Below are 20,067 nucleotides of genomic sequence, written 5' to 3'. Positions count from 1 at the left end.
GATCAGACTCAGAGATTTCATTCACCATTAATGTACACAAGTCACGCAAATGGTTTGATGCTCCACGGCCCAGATTTTCAAAAATGATAAACTCAGATTCTGGATAACGGGTTGGATCAAATCTGAAAAATGGGTTTTTCAAAAGAAAAAATGGATTACGTAATCGGATTAGATCATCTAATCCAATCTTGGTTTTGATCCATATAAAAAAAAAAAAATAGGATTAAACTGATCCAAACAGAAGGGAGGATTCAGTGTGGATTTCAGGCCCAAAATGTATTGAAACTTTAAAAGTGTATGAAATAATACCATATTTGGATCATGCAGAATAGCCTACCACAGAGGTGAGCAACCTTTACCACAGCGTGGCCACAAATACATATTGTCTTATCATTTTCAATATTCATGTCAGCATTTAGAATAATGACGTGAGCATTAATACAGGGAAGAACCATTTATTGTTCTGGTTTTGTTTATTTTTCTCTCATGTTGCACTTTCTGTTGTTAGTGCATTTTTACTGTTTCTTTGTGTTTTTTTCAAGTCATTTTGCATATTTTCATCTCATTTAGTTTTTGTTGTTTTGTGTGTTATGAGTCAATTTGTGTATTTTTGTTGTCACTGTGATTTTGGAGACATTTTTTGTGTATTCGTTTTTTATGTTTTAGTAGTCGTTATTTAATTCTTTAATGTCATTTTGTGCAATTTTTTTGGGGGTCGCTCAAAATTAGAGCGAGGGCTACATGTGGCCCCCGGGCCGCCTGTTGCATGTCTGGCTTACAAGATATTCAATTTATTCATGAGGTTTTAGTTTGATTTGTTCATCCGTCAGGCTACAGTGATTACGTTGGCTATAACATAGCTGTTAATATTGACCACAAATAATACATTTAATTCTGTCACTAATTGACGTACAGTCATCACAATCAAAAACCTGAAACAAATCCATATGAGAAATGGTGTCCAACTATTGCATCCCTTGCCGGAGGGTCTCCAAATATGGGGCGTCGATTGTAAAGTTGCGCATACTAAAATAAACGGCAACTTTTTGCAGCAAACCACATTTAAAAACATGTTATTTTTGACCAGATTTACAGTAATATTTGTGATATTTAGTTTTCTCGTAAAAATAAACAAATCTAAATGTTAAATATTAATTAAAATATTTAGCTTTGCCCGTAACATTTAGATTTAACTTTTATATTTAACATTTAGATTAAAGATTTACATTTAATATGTATATTTAACATTTAGATTTAATATCATACATTTAGATTTAATATTATACATTTAGATGTATTTATTTTTACAAGAAAAGTGAATATCACAAATATTGATGTTAATCTGGTTTAAAAAAAAAATAATTTTAAACGTGGTTTGTTGCAAAAAGTTGCTGTTTATTTTTGCAAGCGCAACTTTACAAACGTTGCCCCCTAGTCAGGGTCTCCAAGGGCTTGAAACAAAGATGAGCACTGGTTATTCAGATTTGATTATCCTGTAAAGGAGCAGATTGATCCAATCCGATGTTGCTGTGAAAAACTGGCTCAAAAGTAAACTGGATTACCAGATCCGGATCAATTTTATCTGGATTAAACCTTTTGGAATAACCAGGCCCTGGTCTTTTATCACATTATGAGAGAATATACAGCCCCCCTCCACCTGGTGGCGCTGTTGTATGAGTTATTATTTAGTATGTTTTTCTTACTGGTTCAGGACATTCTGGGAGCCATTTGTACAGGAATTTGATCCTCGTGTGCCTCCAGTAATAAACAGTGACAGACTGATTTACAGGACTTCCTTCCTGAATGCTACACTCTACCATATATGTTTACTGGGATGATGGGACTGGTATGAGGCTCCCACTGCTGCTTTCACTGATGTTTACCCAGTGTGACCAGTGAGAGCAACCAGATACAGGAACACTGGATATATACAGCATGACTTATTTTACACTTTGTCTTTAGGGCTCCTTTACTGTGCTGCTATGTAATGAAAACACAATGAGTACAATAACATTTCCAGTGGAACTTAAAGTAAGAAGGCTTTACTGAAATGGTCCTCAGGCAAACTACAAATATAATACATGTCATTTATGTGGAAAAAATAGTTTTTTTTTTTGTGTATAAGGCCAAGTAAAAATGTGATATCTATTAAGTTAAGATGGAACCTATAAGACAGGTAACACTAGTTACTAACATATTGGCTCTTATTTAGTCTTTAATAAGTACTTATTCTGCATGGCCTTACAGTAAGCCATTAAGTAAGAGTTTTTCCTCATAATTATCAGTTATTAGTCATAAGTATATAAGTTGTTGTATATGAATTCTGATCTCAATATGCTTTATAAGGTGGTAGTACTACAAGAATAGTTAATGACACCTAATGAATATGATCTGTTCTTACTGTTAATAGTGTCCAAATAATTCTGAATTAAGCCTTTGTTACTTAGAATATGTTTCTCATACTAAAGTGACATCATCATTACTAGTTCACTAGTAGTTGTTCACCTATTCACCAACACATGTTCCCTAAACTAAAGTTGCCTCCTTTTCACACATAGTTATTATATAATAGCACATAACTACTGAAATGAACAAGTGATGGGTTACACCTTTAATAAAAAATGGATCAATCTATGGATTCCATCTCATTAGTTAAATGATGTGTTAAAGTATGTAAGACATCAACAACATTAGGGCTGGGATAAAGCATTATTTTTTTAAACGATTAATCTAGCGATTCATTTTTCCAGTTCGAGTATATTCGGTTATCGATTATCTCCCACTGAATTGACGAAAAGTAATTTATACATGTTGATTTACATATCTAAAATGAAAAAAAAAAGACACAAATTCTTTAACATTGCAATTGGTTTATTGCTTTTCAACTAAAAATTCCAAAATAAAGTTCAACTACGAATATAAAAGTACAAAATAATGCATTCAGAGTCAGCTGTAACATGCAATAAAAAAAACAAAAGGCAGTGGGAGTCGGCAGCTTGTCATAGTGTCCTTCCTGAAACAACAGATGTTAAGATTTATGTTGAAAACACATGCAAAATGCATCTTTTAATTCTTCATTCACATGAAAATAACAACAACTTCAAATAATACACTCACACGTCGACGCGTTGTCCCGGCTCTAAACAACATCCAAATAATAAGTGACATTGATCAGTCCCTGCAGGAGCTTCACATACATTTACTTGATTTGGTTTGTTTATTTGTTCAATGGTTGCTAATATTCCTGGATATATATATTTGATATATATATATATCAAAATTCTAGTACATGTAAGAACAGAAAAAAATCAAAGACAGTTAAAAACATATGGAAACATTACATAAAAAGGTACATCAATTACACCAACAAATAAATTAAGACATGACATGTACATTAAGATGGGTAAAAATATGATTTTAAAGCATTTTTGAATATGCGTAAAGCTGGGAAATTTGTTCTATAAGTGAAAAGCTCTATTTAGAAAAACACACATTTGTAAATATCCCCAAATTTCAATTTAATTTGCAGAAATTCTGCAGAATAATTTGAGGGAAAATTGCAGGAGTTTGAAAAAAATTGAGAGTTATCTCAACAATTTAAGATTAAAAGTGACCGCAGTCATATGATAAACGCATGGAGAAACCCATGTGTGTTTGGAGGGGCTGACATAGCTACAACTGAGATAATTGGTTAGATTTATGTGTTCTTTGTCCTGTGGGCCAAATTTGATCCTCTAAAGGGCCGGATTTGGCCCCGGGACCTTGAATTAAATACGTTGGTTAAGTTAACATTTTAAAACACACAATAACACTGTGTGTTACAGTGAGGCTCAGTCATGACTGAAAGATTAGAATGTGATCATTTTATTTTAATTAATGGGAAGTAAATGGAAGATTTCAAACATTTATCAACAGATTCTTCCCGATTTATTAAATGCAAAATCAGATTTGATCATTTTTTAAAAAGTGTTGCGGTGCATAAGTGCATTGAGATGATAAAGCTTTCTGAATCATTACATGTGAAGTTGTCAACATGTGGGTTGGGATCCTAATGTGGGTCGCAGGCTTTTAACGAACCCAAACCAGGAAAATATATTGCACTTTAATGTTGACATTTTTTGATAGTTTTTTCATGCTGCACATTAATTCAGTTATAAATAGTTCTAATAATCCTGAATCGCTTTTCTATCACTTCTGTATGATTGCGTCATTTTAAAGGTGAAGTGCATCTTTTTTCTAATGATTGTTATATTGTTATAATACAGAGATAATAGTGTTAGTATTAGTGCGCAAAGTATCAATATGCACCAGCTCATCATACTGCATTTACCTAGATGTATATTTGAGAAAGTGAAAAAATAGAAATACAATTTGCACTGCACTGTATATTTCTGTGATATTAAGTATTGTTTTTTAATTGTGCAAAATAGATAATGAAAAAACCTCTTTTTTTTAATTCTAAAAATTAAAAAATGATTTTATTTTATTATTATTAAACATTCCTGGTAATCCCATTTTTTTTCTAGGCGACCTCACATGGGGTCACAACCCCAAGGTTGAAAAACCCAGCGTTAACCCAATATTTGCTGAAAATGAAAACCTATTGAATGTTTCATATTTTATAATTTGAAAAATGAACGTGACCTGTAAAAAATCGATTATGATTGACAGACAACACAATAGCGTCTTAGTAAATCAGGGCCATTGTGTAATGCAGGGGAGGTCATGAAAAGATGAGGAACACCTGACTGGAGATAGGAGGGAGGAGTCTACACACACACTCTCACACACATACAAACAGGAATCCATGGCCTACAGAAAAAGAGCTATAGGAACAAACAAATGATTAAATTAACTAGTATTATGAAACAGTTTATACAGTAACTACTCCTTTAATCAAAGCTTCTTGAGGCTTTTTTAGCGTTAGCTCCAGGCTTCATTAACTGTGTCACAAACTGATTTTATTAAAGACATGCAGCAGGAGAAGTAGTTTTTTTTTTTCTTCTTTTTTTTTTTTTTTTTTTTTTTTACAATCACACTGTGGTTTAGAATTTATCAAAATGTCATGGAAATTATTGAGTGCAGTTGTGATGTAAAGCAGTGAAGTATGAAGTCAGATATTTCCTCTGAAGTGCAGCCAAGTGGAAGTGTTAAGCAGCAAAAAATGGAAACACTCCGTCTCTACTGAGTCGAGCCTTTAACAGGCGTGTGCTGTTTGAACGCTGCAAAAGCCTGCTTTTGTTGTTTTTTAATCAACTGAAAAATAAACACTTTAACACTCACAAAGTGGACTGTTGACCTCTTATTCTTTGCACGTCAATACGTATAAGCAGGAACATCAAAGATGAGTATAATGTTTTAAATAGGCATCATTTTCATTTCAAATTTACAACCCATTTTATACTTTAGTTACAGTAAGTTACACATTATGACAAAAAAAAAAAAAGCTGCCATTAAACATTTTTGATGATTTAGAATACTTCACAACAGGAGTTTCAAACTTGTTTTAGTTCAGTAGCCAAAATCAGACCAGTTTGCTCTCATGCAAGACACAACTAAGCTGGGAAAATGAGTAATTTCAACATGAATGTTCCCAAAATTTGCAATTCCATGTATAAATGATCCTCACTTTAAATTTCCTCAATTTTGTGACCAATTTCTGTTTAATTTGGGGAAACCTTTTGAAATAATGGAGTTATTTCAACAATTTGCTTTTAAAAATGGCTGCCATCATGTGATATGAGCGTGAAAAAACTGCGAGCCCCGGCAAATATTGTGGAGTTTCAATGAATTTAGATGCTGAGCGCTTCTTTCGCTCTCAATGTGCACACACCTCAGCAGCAGCAGCAACAACAGTGTCACATACAGCAGCCCACACGGAGGCTGCTGCGCGCACATGAACAACACATGCACTACAGAGTTCTAGTGTAATAATTACAAATCAAAAATAATGTAAATCAAGCAGCAGTAATTACCTTTCAAGCAGAAAAGTTGCTAATTCCATCTTCTACTCCTCCAGACCATACACTGTAAAAAAGATTTCGCTGGGAAAACAAGTAATTTCAACATGAATGTTCCCCAAATTAGCAATTCCATGTGTAAATGATTAAACAATTTTTATTTAATTTGGGGAAACGTTTTGAAATAGAGTTATTTCAACAATTTGCTTTTAAAAATGGCTGCCATCATGTGATATGAGCGTGAAAAAACTACGAACCCCGGCAAATATTGTGGAGTTTCAATGAATTTAAATGCTGAGCGCTTCTTTCGCTCTCAATGTGCACACACCTCAGCAGCAGCAGCAACAACAGTGTCACATACAGCAGCCCACACGGAGGCTGCTGCGCGCACATGAACAACACATGCACTACAGAGTTCTAGTGTAATAATTACAAATCAAAAATAATGTAAATCAAGCAGCAGTAATTACCTTTCAAGCAGAAAAGTTGCTAATTCCATCTTCTACTCCTCCAGACCATACACTGTAAAAAAGATTTCGCTGGGAAAACAAGTAATTTCAACATGAATGTTCCCCAAATTAGCAATTCCATGTGTAAATGATTAAACAATTTTTATTTAATTTGGGGAAACGTTTTGAAATAATTGAGTTATTTCAACAATTTGCTTTTAAAAATGGCTGCCATCATGTGATATGAGCGTGACAAAACTGCTAGCCTCAGCAAATATTGTGGAGTTTCATTGAATTTAAACAACTGAATTAGATTTTATTTATTTATTTATTTAATTTTTTTTATTACACAATAATTTGTGTTTTCTTAGTCTTTTTACTTTCTCCTGTTGGCCGTATTGGATGCCCTAGGGTCAAATTTGTGCAAGTTAATTACATTTATCATAATATCTATATATCTATATATCTATATATATATATATATATATATACGTTACATGCATTGATTGAATAAACTGTTATCCAAAAGCATCCCCGGCTTCTTACTCAGCTGTATTGAGGAGGTGGGTTAGAAACAAGGTGAGCGATTATGATTGGCTAAGGTGGCATCATGTTTCATAGTAGCCAATCAGAGCCAGTGTTTTTACACATGTGCCAGCACACGCACACACACACACACACTGCAGATTGAATGAAACATGGTGAGCGTGGAGCAATCTGAAGTTGTCATTTTTAAGGTGTCGATACAAACACTACTTTAAATTAATTGTGGTCAAAGGCAAGAACGTGTATGTGAAGTGTTCATTATATCCAGGAGTGAAGACTTTGTCGACATCCGTTGTAAGCAACTCAAATTTAATGAAGCACCTCACGACACACGCATCTAAAAAATCTGAATTATTTGACATACAGCAACTTTTTTTTAATTTTATTTATTTATTTATTTATTTTAACAGTAACGCAAATAGTTACTTTCCTTGGTAATGAGTTACTTTTATTATAGAGTAATTCAGTTACTAACTCAATTATGTTTTGGAACAAGTAGTGAGTAACTATAACTAATTACTTTTTTAAAGTAACGTTCCCAACACTGGTTACCAGACACACAACAGTGAACTGTCAGATTCCAACCAACCACTCTGCTTGTGGTCTTAAAAAGACACGTTGACTGAAGGCAGTTTTTGCCACTAAAACCACGGCACTCCCAAGGCAGGAGTTTACTCACTCAAAACTGACGAGACAATACCAGACTACACATTTACTATTCTAATTTTTTTTTACTGAAGTTGCAAAGATGGTTGTAAAATCCCTTGTATTGCCCCATTTAAATTTCAACAGTGTTTGCTATTAAATATTTTGCAGCTGAAAGGAAGTGAGCTGAAAGAGCTGCTTCTCCATTTCCATCTTGTTAGAACCTCCATCTGAACCATTGCTGGCATTTTTAGAGCTGAGGCTTTTTGTCTGCCTTTAATCTTAGTACAAAGACCTCGTCCGCCCTCACGAAACAGCAGGTGTCCGCACACACACACACACACACACACACACACACACACACACACACACACACACACACACACACACACGGCCAACTGAATCACACGAGATTGAAGGTAGTTAAAGTTAGAAAAAGGTTTAAAATATACAACAGTCACAAATGAAGAACATTGTTAAAGACTTAGCTATTTGTTTCCTTGTACAGCCATCCACAGATCCAAGCAGCACACAATGCTAATGTAGGCTATATGGTGTTTCAGTGAAACATACATAATAAAAGAGATGGATGCTTCCTGGATATCCACATAAAATGAATTCCTGCTATTCTTTATAACCAGCCCAGTCTCACAAAGGTTGTGACAATGACACAAACGGGCTTTAATTCACTATTCTCATAGTTTTCGTGCTGGAGTGAACGATATTAATCTTTTCGTGCAGCGTGATATGTTTTTTGTTCATGCTGCACGTCCCTAAATGTCATTGTGCTTCCTTGACGCATTTTAATGGGAGTTATCTTCTTAACCATAACCATACGAAATAACTTCCAATCGAAACACAATGGCCCTCATTCATAAACACATAATAAACACAGACAAGAGACGGGACAACGTTTAGTCATTTTTAAAGCGTTTCCATTTATTTATTTTATTTATTTATTCAGTTTATTTCCGACATGGTTACATTAACTTTTTTTTTACATTTTTTTTTTTTTGTACATGCCGAAAAAGGAGACAAGAGAAGCAGTTTGATTATCTGGGTCCCGTCCCCTGTTTTACCATCGCAAATTTACATGGGTTTACATGTCTCTCTGGTCAAACATTCTTGAGTTGTTCTGAACAGTACTTTTTTGTGTATTCTCATCTGTAGTCAGTGTTATCTTGTTTTTATTCCTCCTCCTCTCTATCGTTGTTCGTGTTGGCCTTGTTCCCTGCCAGACGTTGTTAGCATTCCTCCAGTTCAAGAATAGTTTCTCTTTCGAAGGTGTTTGGAAGGTTTTTCCCTTTTCATCCATAATGTCACCACTCGGGAACGTCTCTTTTGGACACACAAGTTTGCAGCTTGTTTTGTCTCTACATCAAGGTTAATCCAGCTGTTGTTAGTTCTATTGGCAGTGTTGTATTTTCCACTGTTAGATTTAACTTGTATAAACACATTATTATATCTTAGTTCATAAGCAAGGTAGTAATTTCATTGTACAGGAAAATGTGTTTCTAACTGCACATATGACAATAAACACTTTGAATTTAAATTTAATGTAATCCTTAATCACCCCACCACCTAGCAATTGAAATGAATAAATAGACCTTTTTTACTCTTGGTTTCCACATTTAATTCAGTCTCCGTAAAATAATCACAGTCTGAGTTTTGTTTCATTGTTTATATAGATCTGGGTCTATATCCATGATTACCATCAGTAATGTTGTTGTTTAGGTGGATCCTTCGTATTTTCTCAAGTCTTCCATCGTTTTGATGAGGATTGGTTTTCCGTTCTCTTCTCCCAGTGGTGTGGTGTAAATCCTGCAGTTCCTTGTAGAATCTTTCCTCCTTTTTTTATTTGGCGTGCCTTCCATGCGATGCTTGCATTTTTTTTGGTCAGGCTTTCATTAATAAAAACCTTCGTTTCCTTCAGCTTTCTTCCTTGCTTCAGTAGTTCTCCTTTGAATTTCTTATTCGTGAAGGTTATTTTTACAGGTCTGTTATCATTTTTCTTTGGCAGGAGATGGCAGGAGTTGATGTTGTCAGGGTTCAGGACAATGTCCTTCGACTCCAGGTAGTCAATGACCTGTTGTTCAATCGATTTTGTTTCTTCGTCACTCGCGTAACTCCTGGGTTTTATCTTTAGGCCTGTGATGATGACATCTTTCTCTCTTTCCTTTTGTTCCAACTCTTCAACCCTGGCGTTCAACAATTTTATCTCTTCAGCATTTCTTTCATTCTTTTCTTTCAGTACCTTTGCTTCGCTTTGTAGGTTTTCCAGTGAGTTTTCCAGCGTCTTTTCCAACGACTTTATCTCGGCAGATAGGTTTCGTAGACCCTCGCATATCATCTCCTTGACCTCTTCCAAACCCGAATTGGGTTCTGAAGGGCCTCCCTGCGGTTTTTTCACCATTTTCCTTCAGTCTTGGGCCCAATTTTTCAGGCTGTTCAGCTGTAGCCAGCTGTAGCCAGCTGTAGCCAAGGTCGTGTTATCGGAGCGAATGAAAACACGTCTGCTCTCTGACCAGAGAGTTATTTTGAGCCATTGATCCATTGATTGTTAATTTCTTTTATTGTGATATGTATTGCCTAAAGCATGCGGACTGAGACCGATATAAACCACTTGTGTCTCCAGGGTCTCTGTTGTGAAGTCGCACGCAGCGCACACAGGGGGGCAGACGTCACCTGCGCAGTAACTGATTTTCATCCACAGAGCGTTCAAATACGCTCCTTTAATTCCAGGTTTCACACTGTCGTAAAGGGAGTGGTGGCCTAGTGGTTAAGGAAATGGGCTTGTAATTGGTGGGTCAATGGTTCGAATCTCGGAGGAAATGGGTAAAAGTGAGAGAAGAATTTAACTACGGTGAGTTATAAAGGTTACATTTGTACTCTAGGATTGGTCAAGTATGAACAAATTTAAACTATTATATTTCGTGACCGTGACCTAAAAAGCTTGTGTGTGATTCCAGAGTTTATTTGGATTTGTCTGATTTTATCTCAAAGTGTGTTTCTGTTTTTGTGTGAGCCTGACTGTGCTAAGTAGGTAGAGAATGGTGATTCCCAAGTCTCAGCTAATGGGCCTGAGGTTCTAGGTTTAATTCCAGTGAGGAATGATCTGGAAGTGTCTAAAAGAATGCATGTTATGTTGATTGCGGTCTCTGAGTTACTCTAAGATTAAATGTGTTGGTCTTTTGACTGACTGGTGTCCAGTCCACTCTGTACTTACTTGTGAGTGGGGAGAGTCAATAGCAGATTCCAATGAAGGAAACAGTGTCTGAAGCAAGATTTGAAACACCAACCTTTTTGAACTACTGGCAGAAATTCTGTTTATTCTTGTGTTATTATTTCATGTTTCCATGGAAGCAAATGTAAATGTGTTTTGTGTTTACATCCTTTGAGCCATTCCTTTAATCAACACTAAAGTAAACCATGGATGAAACAGTGGGTTTGCTTTGAGAAGAGCACCTTTGAACTAAAATCAAAGTCGAAGGTGAATAAATGTGTGGAGTAGGCTAGGTCTGCTCTCTAATGATGCCTACAGCATCAATCAAAGCAGTGAAACTGACACGATACGCATTGGTTTGGTTGGAGGTTCATTCACATATTCACATTGTGGATAGTCTTATGTTGTCATGCTTTCTTAGCTCACAAGTTCAACAAAGAGATACTTGTTGAACCTATGACAATGTATAGGGTTTTGATTATTTCAAAATGATTTCACTGAAATAAAAAAACAGTAATATTCTCGGTTTTGACAGTAGACGGTAGTAGGGAGGTCCACGTGCGGGATTAGCTTAGATTCTTTGACTGCTAAAATTTAGCTTGATAAAACATAGGTAGGACAGCAGGGGACGTAAGATGCTTACGCGCTTCAGATCTCCATCCAATCCATATCTTGTGCCTATTTTTTTATGTATTTGTATTTCATCCAAATGTTCTCTTTCACTACTGATGCCAGTGTAAACCCAAAAACTCTGCCAAATGGACAGTTCTACTGTTTTTATGGATTGGAGGTTGTTGGCAAAACAATGGCAAATGTTGATATTTTGGCTTTACACGGAAACACCTGAATACGGTTTAAATCGGAGCGGCTGCATACCACAGAAAACACCACAGACAAACCCAAACAAAAAAGGCATCGGGCGAATCACTGTCCTCCTTTGTTCGGCAAAGGCACATGAAAAATCATGGTAAGAATGAAGTAAAAACTCTTCTTCAAGAAACTTTTCGCCTCGAAGTCTTTGCATTTGCCAGTGGGACTCCAAATCCCACAATGCAATGTGTGAAACTTCAAGTTATAGTTGCATGACCATTATACAACAAACCAATTGTTTGTAGTGGAGTCCATATCAAATTTGTGAGCAGCAACTTCAACCTTTGTGAGTAAAATATCTTGTTTTTTGTAAGAAATGCCTTGGATTTAGTGATCTATGAGATCTACATTGTATTTACAGTATCTGTTATAAGAAGAAAAAAGTTAGTTATTGTCCAAAGCAGATTTAAGCTCTTGAGCTAAGAAACAAATGGAAAGTCAAGAATATTAAGCAAGGACTGGAAAATGTCTAACAGGAGTGAAGGAAAAGCTGTTATATCCAGTCTCCTACTGATGGCCATTGATGACCAATGGGTCCATGAATATGTCAAACACTAAATAATGATTTATGGGACAGAAAAAAAATGTCAGATGCCAAATGTGGCCTGTAGAGTTGAGTTTGTCCATCACTGAACCAGAGTGATGGAGTGAGAGTCCCAAAGTAATAAACTTATAATCCATCATTTACTTTATTTCTAGACTCAGATTGTTCCCAAGAGAACAGGCTTGTTTTTTATACTGGAGGTAGTTCAAATCTTAAACAAGTGGGGGCAGAGGAGACACTGCCTCACTGCAAATGTTTTCCTCGCTGGAGAACAGAAGGAGGAGGAAGTAAAGCAGGGGAAAAGAGGAAGGATCTGAGAGGATAGTGGTTTGTCTGGTCAGGTCCCTGAGGCAGACAAGAAATCATATATGATCTCTTCCCCCTCACTTCATTGTGGCTTATTTTTTAAAATAAGGTCCTGCTGAAGGCTGACAGAAGGCGGGTGGAGGCAAACAGAAGGACGCCCCCCCCTTCATTGACTCCATCAGCACGTGTGTGTCAGGAAGATTCTTCAGAAAAGTCACGAGGACAATCTGTGGCCACCATGGGGTGAGTATGGAAATGCACCAAAACTAGATTCATCATCTAGAAATTCCATCCGTGTGTGAATTGCTTCTGATGCAAAGCTTAATGACACACTTTTTTACTCTAATTGTTTTCATTATGGAACAATCAAAGTGTAATACTTCACGAGGATGACTTTTAAATTGCAGAAAAGTAGATGAGCTAAACACATGCACATTAGGTGCTCACAATTACAAGCTCCCAGCATATGTTCACACTTTCTCTCCTTGTTGTCGCCCAGTGGCCCAGTGTTGTTTAACTGGTGCCAGGCTGAGCATGTCATCCCTCACACTTTGACAGCGCCTACTTTTGATTTTTTTTTTTTTTTGCTTGTTGCCGCCCACGAAAGCTAACGTAAATAAGCGCAAGCCATCACTTTAAAAAGTAGTCCCAGATCCCACAGTCCTGCCTCAGCAGGGTCGTGGGACTGAATCAGGTCCAGGGACTCTCGGGGGGGAAAAGCACTTCAAAGGCAAAGCTAACAAACCCCATGACCTTTGACCTCCTTCATCTTCTCTGGACTTCAGGGATTGGCTGGCGTCAGCAGAGGGACCAGGAGGATTTTTGTTTTCAGACTGGTCAGTTTGGCATTTACATTGTTCATCTCCGGTCTGGTTTTGATGCTTTTCTCTCCTGGTCATCGTGTTACCCCGAAGCATTTAGAATTCTTGACATTTCTCTATCTTTTCTCTTCTCATCTGTCCTTACGGCTCATCTGGAGCAGAAGAGCGGTTTACATTAGCACTTTCTGGCTACCTGGGTTCCAGCATGGTTTTGTATGACTATATAAGGCCTCAGTTTTCTCCCCTTGTTCTGTAGTTTGGCTTGCCTGAATGGAAATATATCAAGAGGATTTTTTTTTTTTTGCTTCATTTCCATCACATCAGATAACATAAATATCACATAAATATTTCTCTTGATAGGTGGTTGCACACTTTGCTGGATCTACTCTGAGCTTTGGTGTATATGGTGGAGGAATTGGTGCTTTGCGTATCTATGAGTTTTAAAGTGTCAGCTGGGTTGAAGATTTTAGCTGTTAGCTCATTCTTCATAACTAACTTTTTAGGAATCGTTCTTTCAACATCAATTGGTTTTACTCCTCAACTGTGAAACATTTCACTGTGCATGAGTTAAATACCTTTATACAGTATGTGCTTTAAAAATAATATATTGTCAAGAATGAATACAAAAAACTGTACACTACATGTAAACGTGTATATGCAGAGTGCAAATGCAAAGTTGGGAAGTACTTATAAAACAAGAGCACTCAGAGAGAATAAACTTCTGCCGAGTGCCAAATATCCATTTTGCCAGATATTGGCAGTTCAGGTTCAGTGATATATGGACACCCCCATTTATTTTTTTTCATAAAATTGCAATAAATGAAACAAACCTGATCCAATCAGAATGAAACTCGGTGGGGTAATATAGAAACTGACTCAACGTAACTGAGTCAAATTTCATAAAGATCAGTCAATTACAAACCGATATATGATTTTTTAATATATATATTTTGCCAATTATGAGAGAGAGGATTTTATTATTTTATGCAATCTTCTGTGACATAAGGTCTACCTTTGGTTAAAATGTTTCCAAAATCTGATGTAAATCTGTTAACAGACAAACAAACAAATAAATAAACGCTGGATAAAATATTACATCCTTAGCCGGGAGTAAAAACTCAAACAAGTTAATAAACACAGTCACAATTTAGTTTTATACGTAAGGGTGACATTACACTATCATTATTATGACATGACACCTGTCATTAGCATGAATAAGGTGTCATGAAGGCTGTCATAAGGTGTCGTTCTTTTTTTTTTTTTTACCTTGTCTGCACATGCTGTCGAAGGTTAACACTACAAGAAGTGCAATCTTTTAGCAGCAATGCATATTTTATTATTGCAATTAAATAAATTTATTTATTTCATTGCATAATTGTGACCATCACCAGCTCTCCCTAGGGAAGGGTAAGAAATACTTTATTAAAGGGAGGATGTAAAAAAGAGAGGGCAGTGTTACACCAAGGTGAGGGGGTGGAGGGGGGTGGGGAAGTTAACAGGGAAGAGGGATACAAGATAGGAAATGGAATGGGTGGGGAGTAGTTGATAGGTTTCAAGTGATGCGATGTGAAATTGTGGTTGTGTATATTGTGCTTATTGTTGTGTTATCAAGCCAGTTTGGTGACCAGTGTGCGGCTTAGGAATAATGGTGGTGGCTGTGAACAGAGGTAGAAGTGAGTGGAAATTCCATAAAACAGGTATTTGGGAACAACGTGTCTATGGTTGAGCCCAGTATGAGTGTTATCCCACAGGCCAAGGCCAGTGCATCCATGACAAATGTATTTCCAAGAACCGCCACTGCAAAACCCACGAGCCGCCCCCGGGCCCGAAGAAGCAGTCAGGCCAGCAGCAAGGGCGGGCAATCTAGGGGCCCCCGGCGACCACCCCAAGGTGTCGTTTGTAACCCTATCCCCTAACCCTACATGACCCCACTCGATCCCTCCACCTAACCCAAAAAAAAAATGCCAAGATGGTTTGTGTGTGTATTGGTTTTTGTGTGGACATGGCTAGGAAATGGTGAATTCTATTCATCACAAACGCAGAATGAGCTGCCTGTGTTTGTTTAATATCATTTTACCAAACCACCTTTTATTTAACAACTTCATCAGTGAGGATGTTGTTGTCTGTTTTTTCTTCTGTCTGCGTTAACTCCTCCTACATTGTTTGTCCAAATTTGACAAATAAGCTATGCATCGCTTTTATAATTTGTACATTTTAAACTTTTTGACTTTTTTTCTTTCCCATTCATTTCCATTGGAAACTTTTAACCCCTTCATCCCCAGCCATTCTTCAACCGATTTTGACCGTTCACCCTTTAACATGTTCAGCCACTACCATCAACCCATTTCAATCTTTTTCAACCTTCTTGCTAATGCTAGACTAATGTTAATGTTAGGCTAATGCCATTGCTAGGGTAATGCTAATGTTAGGTTAATGCTAATGTTAGGTTATTACCAAGCAAATGCTATTTTTAGGTTAGCGCCAAAGGTAGGTCAATGCTAATGCTAGATTAAAGCTAATGCTAACGCTAGTTAATGCTAATGCTAGCAAACACCACCTGCATCCTCGCTTGCATTTTCTTCAGGAAATGCATATATTATTGTTATAATTTGCTGTTACAATTGAAGAATTAGAAAGAACAATTATGGCGTTCCTCCTAGTTAATCGTATTAAGTGTGTGAGGCAAATTCCTTAGTTCCCAAAAATACTGTTCATTACAATAACAGGGATCTGTTTCTGCTGCTATGCTACGTTTCGACTTTCTGATTGGACAAAGCCACCATGGAGTGTCTTGTGTATTTACAGAGGGATATATTTGCTCTTTCTCCAGCGGCTGAAACCCCTTTTGGGTGCAACACTTTGATTAATGGCTGTGCTCTTCAACTACATTTGGATTAGGCCTGTAAACCTTGCATGGAAGTTATTGCTTTATAATGGGAACGTGTAAGCAAAGGCCATATGCTTTTCATCCCTGCTGGAATGACAATTATATAATGAAAAATGAGAGGGGAAAAATGCAAGATCAAGGATTTATATACAGAGTGTGATGTTTGGATATGGACAAGTGCTGGCATGGCTTTGTTTTTGTTGTTTGGATCCTATTTCCACGGTTTTCTTTCTCTCAGCTGTCTTCCATCTCTCTTGTTTTGGTGTCGATGTAGTTGTCTTGAGTTTACAAGAGTTACCAATTCTCGCTGAGAGTGATATTTTCAAGCTGATTCGAACAAATACGCTGCTCAAAATGGAAAAAAAAAAGTTCCAAGTGACTTTTGTCTAGTGTCTTACTTTTGGAAAACTACAAGTACCTGACCCCATGCCAGTGATAAAAGATATGAATGCAAGAAAAGCCAATATATTTATAACTTAAAATGCAAACATAAATATGGTTCTGAGCAGTGATGTGCCGTGATCACTAGGGTAGGGTAGGCAGGACGTTGCAAATCGAGACCACCAATGTCAACACCAATGACAATGTCATATGTTTCGGCTGGCAAGTGTTTACTCAATTCAATTCAATTTAACTTTATTTGTATAGCGCAACTTACAACAAAGTAATTTCAATGCGCTTATCAAAATATAAAATTTATAAGAAAGAAAAAACCCAACAAGATCCACATGAGCATTTAGCCTCCATACTCTCCCAACAACACGGCAGCGCAGAAACACGAAGAAAATGACAAAAACAACAACAACAACGAACAGCCTCAGTGAGGCGCATCCACAAAGCCAATCCTACCATTCACTGTGGAAAATACAAACAATTTTCTGACCTTACCTTTGCTGAAGGTCTGGTATCCCATCTTTTAAAAGCTGTAGTTTATCCTCAAAATAAAGTTTCTTTATCGTCTCTAGCGCTGTCATCCTGCCTGAAGTGTTATCCCGCCCACTCGCTAGAGAACGTAGCAGCAGCGGCCACATGATACCAATTCACTAATGCACTGTGAAGGTATGTATAGCATTTAGCATAACGCGGTTACGTCCAAAGGCACCGTAGAGAGCTGCCTTTTTACGTAAATGGTTTTCATCTTGGGGAACTGACTGCGCATTCGCAAACACATAAAAACACGCTTTGGGAACAGAAGCAGAGCAGCAATGTGCTTTTGGGAGGGGGTGTGGTCTCTTCCTCCCTTACAATGGAGTGAGACTGTGCAGCGTTTCTGCCGTACCAGGAAATAGCGATGTTTAGTCATTTGAACTATGAAAAGCACAAAATGCTGACACTTTCAAACTTATAGGTACTGTTAGCATCAGAAATTGAAAAAATAAATAATTTATAATTATATTATAATTAAAACAAATAATCAAAATATCAATTCACCCTTGGCTAGGCACTGCCTACCTTGCCTACCCTGACTGCATGTCATTGGTTGTGAATAAGGCATCGTCCCTCTTTGAGTTCTGTTGATAATCCCTCATGAGGTTATACTGAGGTTTTCCATCCTGAGCTTTGTGCCAGCATCCAGAGTAAAGCTCCCCAGGTGGTGATGGTAATGATAACACCCAACACCTACTGCTGTCTATTCATCAGGGCTCTGCCACTCAGGGCCTGGTCCAGTTAGCAGTGGTGCTTGGTTAACAGCAGCCTGCTGAGGGAATAGAGTGCTCTGGTGTTTATTTTCATCTAATAAAATGGCATAGTAACCCGCTGGCAATGATTTATGGCCTAAGACCACAGCGTAACATTAAAGTTGGGTTTTTCTGAACATAAAAAATGGTTTAATCATTTCTTTTTTTTTATGGAAGCCTTCATCTTTTTTTGGAGCTGGTTTTAGCCAAAGTTGGTCAATGTTTTAAGAGGGGGCTGAATCAGACTATTGGCGAATTAAGCAGTTGATTCCATCTTCTCTACTCCTAAATTCTGAATAAAGTTTAGTTCTATTCTGCAATTGGTTTATTTTTCTTCAGCTACTGTGGGTACTCTTTGTTAATCAAATAACTTGTTGCTACAGTGTCTTATCTGTGGTTTGATCAACAACAAAAAAGAATTAACAGCAAAAGAAGACACAACTGGTTTATGGCGAAGAGCATGGGAGTTAATTTTCCTGGACAACACCAGTATAGTTAGCTTTGGTGCTCATTAAAACATGTTTTGATTTTGCTATTTTTCACCCATCTCCATTTGTTCTAAGAACCCCAACAACATAGTATTTGAGGTTTATTTTCCCAAATTAGCCTGTTTTTCAGAGTTTTATGCCTGTGAAAAATGACTTTCTGAGCAGTTCTAAAAATGGGCTGTTTTGGGGCCTTCATGCATATGCATGAGTAGGCGCATAGATGGATTACCGCATGGGCAAAATGGGCACGTGCCCAGGGCCTGACATTCACAGTTTTTTTTTTTTTTTTTTTTTTAAACTTTAATTTAAAAGATAGATTTGTATTATAATTCTGTGGTGTTGAAAAAGCAGTATGATAATAAAAATCATAGGAATGTTAAATAATTTTTAACATTAGATCATTTATGTGTGATTAACGATGACGTACTTTAAGAAATGCCCTATCCTCCTCTGTCGTGAGTGTGAAGGGGGGATTGACCAATCAGAAGAGAGAATTGCTTTAGCGCACCAAGTATATACTTCGTACACTAGTAGTATATAGATGAGTGCACTTGTTAAGGCCAGGGTTAGGGGCGTTGTGGCGGTGGCCTAGTGGTTAAGGACAGCTGGCTTGTAGTCAAAGGGTCACATGGTTCAGGTCTCACCCAGGCCAACACTGTAGGCTGCTGAGAAAGTCCCTCAACCCCCAACTAGGTTGAATGCAGAGAACACGTTTTATATACAGTATGTATAACAACATATATGACAATAAATAAAGGTGAAAGCCTTGATTCTTGTTGTATACTTGAAAGTGAACTTAAAATGACCTGATAAAGGTTGCTTTTATAAACTTAAAATGTGGACTAGAAGTATATATTTAGTGCATTATTAGTACTTGTAAGTGTACTTTTATAAACTTAAAATGACCTTATAAAGTATACTTAAAGTATATTTTTATAAACTTAAAATGTTCCAATTTAGTCATAAAAAGTATTAAATTAGTATACTTTCTAGTATGCTAAGTACATGGTCCATAGTATACTTGGTATACTTATACAACAGCATACTTAATAAAATGAACTTCAAGTATACTACTTTTTGCTAAGGGGAGTTGTGGTTGTAAACTATAATTGGCACGAGTAATAAAAAAACATGTGAGTCTACACATTTGTGAATACAAATGTTAAATGTACAAGTTCACGTTTTTTTCCCGTCATTTGTGACATGAAATTCATTTCATGTATAGGTGTGGATTTTTTATACACAAGCTCACATCACATTCTACAAGCTCTCTCATTTTGCATCTACTCTTCATACTAAAGCTGACATCATGATGCTTCTGAATCTGATGTGTAGTTAAGCAACTCTACTTACACGGGTTGAAACACATGCATCAAGGCACAGACAAACAGATTGTATAAGCGCAGACAAAAATTGTTTCGTTACAATAATGGCCCCATAGCAGGGGCCCGTGGCAGGTTTGTGCCCAGGGCCTGTGGTCATGATGATCCGTGTATGAGTGGGCGTGTCTGTAGACGATTTTCTTTCTGCTAAACACACACTCTTGTTGTAATTTTCAGCAAAAAAACTACACATTACAGTAAAACACATGGATATTTAAGTGGCTGTTGTGATTGTGAGTCCGTCTCAGTGCTTCAGGCTGTGTGTTT

The 20,067-nt window shown here is 37.0% G+C and overlaps 1 protein-coding gene across 2 annotated transcripts in view; it reads left to right on the top strand.

Moving 5' to 3' along the window:
• Positions 1 to 12,565: 12,565 nt before the first annotated feature.
• The window catches only part of pde5ab (phosphodiesterase 5A, cGMP-specific, b), a 111,325-nt gene continuing 103,823 nt past the window's right edge, over positions 12,566 to 20,067 (top strand). Inside the window, exons 1-2 of one of the 2 annotated variants that reach the window (XM_028474651.1) lie at positions 12,566 to 12,786; positions 13,329 to 13,379. In XM_028474651.1, the coding sequence (XP_028330452.1) occupies positions 12,782 to 12,786; positions 13,329 to 13,379 (56 nt within the window). In that variant the 5' untranslated portion in view covers positions 12,566 to 12,781. The remainder of the gene's footprint in view (positions 12,787 to 13,328; positions 13,380 to 20,067) is intronic. The other variant, XM_028474654.1, reaches the window with a different exon arrangement.

Source organism: Gouania willdenowi, chromosome 18 (assembly GCF_900634775.1).
Source record: "Gouania willdenowi chromosome 18, fGouWil2.1, whole genome shotgun sequence".
NCBI lineage: Eukaryota > Metazoa > Chordata > Actinopteri > Blenniiformes > Gobiesocidae > Gouania > Gouania willdenowi.
This window is presented reverse-complemented; position numbering and strand designations above follow the sequence as displayed.